This window comes from Chrysemys picta, chromosome 10, assembly GCF_011386835.1.
Source record: "Chrysemys picta bellii isolate R12L10 chromosome 10, ASM1138683v2, whole genome shotgun sequence".
Lineage (NCBI taxonomy): Eukaryota > Metazoa > Chordata > Testudines > Emydidae > Chrysemys > Chrysemys picta.
Window position 1 is genome coordinate 73352135 of NC_088800.1, and position 7494 is coordinate 73359628.

The 7494-nt window shown below is 49.0% G+C and overlaps 1 protein-coding gene across 2 annotated transcripts; it reads left to right on the forward strand.

Moving 5' to 3' along the window:
* The first annotated feature begins 1146 nt into the window (after window positions 1–1146).
* On the forward strand, window positions 1147–5691 carry BHLHA15 (basic helix-loop-helix family member a15). Of its 2 annotated transcripts, none has more exons than XM_005304686.4 (2): window positions 1147–1285; window positions 4758–5691. In XM_005304686.4, the coding sequence occupies exon 2, from the start codon at window positions 4836–4838 to the stop codon at window positions 5361–5363; it is 528 nt and encodes a 175-aa protein (XP_005304743.1). In that variant the 5' UTR covers window positions 1147–1285; window positions 4758–4835; the 3' UTR covers window positions 5364–5691. The 2 variants fall into 2 exon arrangements, with proteins under 2 accessions (XP_005304743.1, XP_065416068.1); XM_065559996.1 differs by lacking the exon at window positions 1147–1285 and adding an exon at window positions 2277–2377.
* Window positions 5692–7494: the final 1803 nt, after the last annotated feature.

A 7494-nucleotide genomic window follows, 5' to 3' on the forward strand; every position in this document is an offset into this window, starting at 1 on the left:
ACTGAACCCAGTTCTGTGAAGTCCCAGTAGTGCCCTATCACTCACCCATCCTTCCTCTCTAGGGCTGGGTATTTGACCAGTCAAATATTGTCAAATGTCAAAAATGGTCAAATATTTTAAAGCAGTAACTTCTTAGAACAGTAACAAAAAAAGAGTATGGCCTTCAATAGGCTTAGCCTTAGATTCTTATGCCTAATTATAAAAAAAACAAGTTGGTTAACAGAGTTATTTTAATTCAGAAAAATGCAAAACAAATTGTCCTTAAAAAAAATGATGGAATAGTACCATGATGCAATCAAAAAGGTAGGCCATCACCTACATCAGGGAATTCTTAGGGGAACACTGGACTATATTTAACCATGGACAAATAAGTCAATTGACATGATTAGGCTGGTCAAGTGACCAGCTTGCCAAGCCTGTTCCTCTTTAATGACAAGTAGTCATGATGACCTCATTAGCTGTGCTCTGTCTGGAAGGCTCTATCAGCACAGTGCCAACCACAATCGTGTTGGAGCATTGGTCCAGTAGTGACTTTGAGGGAAGAGTTTCTGCCTGTTGAATCACCAGTCCCACTTGCAGCATCTTGGTATTGAACTGGAAGTCTCCCAGAATACTGACCCATCCAAAACCAGCTCAGTCGGAGTGCCCAGATGGAATTGCAGCACCAAGCCGAGCTCGTCTTTTAATAATAACAATTAAAAAAAAAAACAACCTCTGAAATTTGGGAACATTGAGTTTGCAAGCTGCAGCTGTCCTCTAGTGAATTGCCGCACGTTTGCAGGAAGAGAGCCCTGTGCGGCACTCATGTGGGCAGCTTTCCCGGCTCTTATTTTCATATGGCTTAACCTGTGTTGGAACAAGTTCTCCAACATCTTGCACACACTGGCTTTTATTCATTGGGGCGGGAGGGGAATCTCACGCTTAAATTGGGCCGTACAATGCCGCCCTCTGTGCTGCAGGAGCGGGTGGCACCGCCCGCGCGATAAGGACCCACGTTCTCACCGCGCTGCCCCGCGGCTCTACGGTCCCGGCTCTGCCCCCGTGCAGGTGCCGCGGAGCCGCGAGCGGGGGCACCTCGAGCCGCCGCGACCCCCCATTGCGGATTTGCATGGAAGCTCCCGCTGCGCCAGGCTCCGCCTCCCGCTGGCTCCGGCACTAAAGCGACGTGTCCCAGGCCCGCCGGGCGGGCAGGCTGCGGTCACACGCGCCTCAGCCACCTGCCGCGCTGCTCGCCCGGCGGCCCTTCTCCTGGGCACGGCGTCCCGCCCTCCACGCCGGCTCCCAGGTACGCGTGCCGGGCACCAGGCTCCCGGGGCGGTGGGCAAAGGGCCGCTCGGGGCGTGGCGGGGGGCTAGGGAAGGGCTCCCGCTGTCTGAAATTGCACTGACCGCTCCAACCCCGCTGTGCCCACCCGCCTGCGCCCTGGAGCCCTCCCCTGGGGCTCCAGTCCCTCCTGCGGGCTCCCTCACACGGTCCCCCTCCGCCCTCGGGAGGTCTGTTCTCCGCTCGCTCTCTCCTGTGCCTTCCCTCCAGGCTGTTTGCTCCTTCCCCCGCTGCCCCGAGTTCCTCCTCTCCCTGTCCGCTTGCTCCCTCGCTAGCCTTCGCCTCTCCTCCCGCTCTGCGAGCACTGAATGCCACCCCCGGCCTCCTACCCCCCAAGCCTCTTCTGCTCTAGCTGCCCCAGCCCCCACTGCCACCCCCTTTGCATTGCCCAAGCCCCTTGCAGACCCCAAACTCCCGCCAGGACTCTCCCTCATCCCCACTGTCTCCCGAACCTGTCCGGTTACACTATAGGACTGTGGGCTATAGGATGGGAGAAGGGGGAGATTTTTGGGGGGTGGGTAGCAGATGGGTCTGGGGTGTGTAGCTGTATTTGAAAGCAACCTTCCCCCAAGCCACTTCACCTACCCTATTGTCACCTGCTGTCCTTAGGCTACTGGTTCTACCAGGCTCCGTGCTCCCCTTAATCTGCCAAATCCTCTTCTCCTAGGAGCTCCCCCCTTTCTTCTGCTGACTGCCACCCCCAGTCCAGGAAGGTGGATATCTGTCAAGGAGCAGCTGGTTGCTTTCCCAGTGGCAGTGCCTTCTGCACGGGAGGCAGGGATTTGGCTGCTCTCCTTGGTGCTTGTTTGCACTGTTCCATCCTACTTCTGATTTGCCATCTCTCCTACAGAGAGAGAAGCTCCAAGGTTTCTCCTGGCCTGGCTTTGGTTTTTCTTTTCCCCAGTATCAGCCCTGTCTCCCAGCTGTTTTCCTTAGGCGCCCATGACTCTCAGGCAGCATGGTGTGGGGCTGGTGGGTGAAACCTGAGCTGCAGTCCTGTCTGGCTCCCCGGCAGCCTTGGGCTGGAGGCCCCCTAATCAAACCACTTTGTGAGGTGAGCATAGGTCCTCTGCCGGGAAACCTGAGTACCCTGTGATGAGGTATGAACCCCAAGAATGGCCAGAGTAGCTGGCACAGTGCCGCTGGAATACTGTGAATGCAGAGAAGGGAACAGCTGAGGATGTTTTTAGGTGGTGGCAGTGATGTCGGTTTTCCCAGCAGCCTCAATCGGTTTTACCCTCTACTGCAAGAGGTGGTGATGTGGAGTGGTGGCGCACCTCTCCTGTCCTTCCAGGAGGGGAGTTAAGCTCTGTGGCTAGTCTCTAACAGCAGTCCGACTCTCCAGCCACTCGCATTTCAGTGCATCACCAGAAATATTTTCTAAGACTGGAACTAAGGGGAGTAAATGGACCCTCCCCCCCATTAATACCAATCACCAGCACAAGGAGAGCTGCTGCCAGATGGCTGTCATTGCACCAAGCATTGGCACAGAGTGGAGGTAGGGGTGCTGCTGCATCATCACTCTCTTATGGCTCATCAGTCTGGAAGGAAGGGGCATTGCTGCACCTGTGCAGGTGCCCTGTCCCATGGCACAGGAAGAATAGACTCTGCCATGCTGCCAGGGTTGGCTAGATTATTGACTTGGGAGGTGTAGAAATTGCTGTTCTGCTGGGTGTTGAAACTGCTGTACCCGTGCCATTAGCTGGTGAAAGAAGAGCGGCTGCAACCCACTCCCCCTCCTGCACTGCTACTATCAGTGCAGGAGGAGTTACAGCTGCCAGCATGCCAGTCTTCACTGTGCAGCAGGAACTCTGCTGTTGCTGCACCATACTGTGGGTGCTGATAACAGCCAGCCTTCCTCCTCTAACTGCAAGAGTCCATAATAGCAAGGTGGTGTCCCTGGAAGAGAGCTGGGAAGACCATCAATGAGGAGGAGCAGTCTGAGCCTTCCACCAGTTGTGGACAAAGCTGACACAGCTGGCATTTTAAAGGAGAGACTAAAAGCAAATGACAAACAGGAAGGCATTGGCTTGTGAATGAGAAATGAATAAAAATGTGAGTTAATGGCTCCTAAAAGTTGTCTGGATGGCACAGAGAGAAGGTGGGAGGCATATGGTGAAGGTGGGAGAGCTGGGAGACGAAGCAAGAGAGCAGCACTCAAAGGAATGGGGGAAACGAGAAAGGGGGCATTCAGAGGACAGCATAATGTGTTGACTTTGCGATGTGAGTGTGTGATGCTGCCCACAAACAGGACCTCCTACTCTCACAAGTTTTCCTTTAGCTCCAGTGGAAGAGACTTGCCTTATTTGGAGCTGGATATCCAGGTTTCTAGTCCCAAACCGCTTCTGTGTGCGTGCGTGATGTTAACTGCACATGGATGTGATTCAGGTCAGAAGGAATGGGTGCCAGGAGCTGGGAGGAAAGGGAGTTTATCACTAAGCCTTTACTGACACTCATGCTCCTGTCGTGCTTCTCACTTTCCGGTTTGCTGACACCAAAGACCTCTTTTCGCTGTTGAGATCTCTAAACTGGAAACGCTAAATCTCACTCCAGCCTTTAAATCCCTTCCTGTTTTCTGTCAGGACAGCTCTTGCTTAAGGGAACAGACTTGGCTCACCAATGTTTGCAGTCACTTTTTTTTTTTTTATTGTTCTGTTTCTAGTTGCTCATGACAGACCAATATCTTCTCTCACTTAAACTAGTGATACCGTTGTAGCCAAGAGGAGAACTTGGCCAAATGTTTCCACCGTCCATCTGCCTTGTAATGCCTTATACTGTGGTTATAAGCATTGTCACATTGTAGTCATTTCAGTTGGCCTGTGGCATATGTGAAATGGAACTGGATTGAAAGCCACCAGGCTCTAGTGGACAGGAACCCACGTCAAACACTCATTTGGCTCCAGTTTTAGCATGCTCATTGGCATTCTCAGCAGAGAGGCCAAGGACTGAATGAACCCGGAGAGGATCTTGCCACAGAGAACTACAGTGGCCTCTCCTTCAGTTAGAGGGGAGGGGCCACAAACAGAGGCTAACTGAATCAGACAAATGAGACAATGAATGTTGCCAGTTGGAGACTGAAATCCAAAGCAAGTACATTATGAGCAGATGTAGTAACAGGCTCCCTCCCTCTTCCCCTCACCCCCCCAGTCCCACTAACATGTCTGAATCAAGATGCAAATTCATCACCACTACCACCGCCCACGCGCTGTGGTTAAGAGGATCCTCTCCAGGGGCCCCGCTTCCATCCACAGAGCCCAGATGGGCTGACGTTAACAATCACTAAAACATATACTAATAAATAAAAGATCCAGCTGGTAGTTTCACAGTATTGTGCAGGTAGATGCTGGTACAAAGCGAAACAGCACAATGACTTTCCATTTGTTCTGCATGAAATGTAACGACAGCTGAAGATGTTGATGTTTATGTTTTTGCAGCATGTTGATGGCTAGTACCAGAAGCTTAACTTAGTGGGAGAACAGGCTGGGTGACATTTCCCCATCATCTACTGAAACATGAAGACCAAAAGCAAAAGAACAAAGCACAGGCTTGCTGTTGACAAAGAAGCCTTTCCTGGGGAGACAACTTTGAGCAAAGAGGAACCGGTGAAATGTTTGCGACGCAAAGAAAGGAGAAATGGCGAAAACAATGAGAGTAGCAAGACTGGTACAGTCAAAGCCAAGCATGGTTGGAACAACAAAGACAGACACTTAAGGCGATTGGAAAGCAATGAACGGGAGAGGCAGAGAATGCACAAGCTCAATAATGCATTCCAGGCCTTGCGGGAGGTTATCCCTCATGTGAGAGCTGAGAATAAGCTTTCTAAAATTGAGACTCTCACGCTAGCCAAAAATTACATTAAATCACTGACTTCCACCATACTCCATATGTCCAGTGGGCACCTTCCAATTGTAGAAGGAACTGGAGCATCCAATGGCTCCAAACTGTACCAGCATTACCAACAGCAACATGGTGATGAGGAACACGATGAACAACTAAAAAAATACTCCACACAAATTCACAACTTCAGACAAGGCAGCTAAAGTTAGCTACTGGCCTCATTCTCTCATCTCCATACATTCCTGTATATTTCAGCATTTGGAGGATTAAGGGGTTATTTCCTCCCGGTGGCTTTCTTTTTTGTTTGTTTTTGAAAAGACAAATGTTTAGTGACTAGATCTCATAATTCTTGTTGAAATTATCCTAAATTGTAGGTCAGGCTTTTCAAAGAGATTAGTGATTTTGGTTGCTCGGTATGAAACACCTTCTCTGTTCTTATAGTTTTTTGTTTACCTGCTTTGTTTGTAATTTTCTTGAGGTCAGAATGTTCTTTTAATTTGTAATGAGAAATTGTTTGATTGTTCAACACCTAGATTGCTTTTGCAGGGCGGGCTTTATAAACAAATTATTTTTCAGTGGGAGGGGGGTCTCTGCACTTTAGAAAAATTACTCTTTTTATAAGGTACCTTGAGTTGGGCACCCAACAGTGATGTCCTAAATCACTAGTCATTATTGAAAATACTGGCTGTAACTTCGATTCCTCCAGAAGTGGCACCATGTAATGGGGAATCTTGGTGCAGGAATAATGAAGTTTATGGCCCGGTACAGTACTTTGGAATGTATACAGCTACTGGAGGGACATATCTAACTGACCTGTTATTTGGATAGCAGGACTAATTTATTTAACCACAGTTACCTGGATTTTTCCCCTTGAATTCTTAAATATCCTGCTACTCAGGGGGAGGAACAAATTTAATGACAATAGAAATGTATTTTGAGTAGCTTGATTAGTGTGATCGAACAGGTATGAACAGATATCAGATAATGTTTTCACAAATGGCCTTGGACCAGACCCTAAATGCCCTAAATCAGCGGTTCTCAAACTTCATTGCAACATGACCCCCTTCTGACAACAAAAATTACTGCACAACCCCAGGAGGGGGGATCGAAGACCGAGCCCTGTTGCCCTGGGCAGGGAGGCCAAAGCTGAAGCCTAAGGACTTCTGCCCTGGGCGAGGGAATGTAACCTTAGCCCTGGGGGTTGGGGCTCGGGTTTTGGCTTCAGCCCCTGGTGGTGGGGCTTAGGCTTAGGCTTCAGACTTGCTGGGGCCCAGGGCCAACACCAGCCTTGGCGACCCCATTAAAATGGGGTTGTGACCCACTGTGGGCTCCCCACCCACAGTTTGAGAACCCCTGCCCTAAACTCATTGAAGTAAATGGAAAGGTTCCAATTCACTTCAGTGGGCTTTGGGTCACATTCCTAAAATGTAGTCCTACAACTACACTTAAAATGCACAATAATTAATGTGATCCTTGTTGCATTATATATATATTTGAAAGTGCCTTTCAACAGAAACATTAAAAGAGATTTGTTAGATTGTAACAGAGCTCTTCTAGACAGGAGCTTGTCTTTGGCTGTGTTTGTACAGCACCCAGTCCAATGGGACCCCACTTCCATTTAGACCCTTTGGGTGCTATTGTAATATAAATATTTAACAGTTAATTCACTTGTGATCTTTGCAAAAATGATGTGATTACAGAACAAATGTTTTGAATATTTACCAGTTGGACAATGATAATCTATGCATTTAAAATGAACTCTCCTAATAAAGCCTGCATTGTAATCAATTAGGATTCATTCTGGGCTAGGTACTATTAAATACAATAAATGAAACCGGAGATCTTGAAACAAGAAAAGAAACTTTTTAAAAAAATGTTGGAATAAAAACTCGCATTTCTCCTAGCCCTGCTCTTCTTCACCAAGCTAACATTTCTTTGTTTGGAAATGCTGCATGTACAGTACATGTCACAGCTGTCCCCACCCAGGGCCATAGAGTGCTGATGTTAGCAGGACAGTTGTGGTTATGCTGCAGAGGGGGCAAGGGCAGGATTTAGGTGCTCATGCTGGCACAGGATGTAGCTTCATGGGCCCTACCTTTGTCCCCACTGAGTAGGGTAATGCAAGGGGGAAGCAGGCTGGTGGCTGAGAGAGGGAGAGATTGGTGGATCCTTTGCAGGGGGTGTTGAAGAGAACAGCTGCAGAGACCCCCTAGAACATAAGAACGGCCATACTGGGTCAGACCAATGGTCCATCTAGCCCAATATCCTGTCTTCCGGCAGTGGCCAATGCCAGGTGCTTCAGAGGGAATGAACAGAACAGGAAATCATCAAGTG

Coding starts and splice junctions, on each gene's coding strand:
- BHLHA15 (XM_005304686.4), top strand. CDS start 4,836: ATGAAGACCAAAAGCAAAAGAACAAAGCACAGGCTTGCTGTTGACAAA.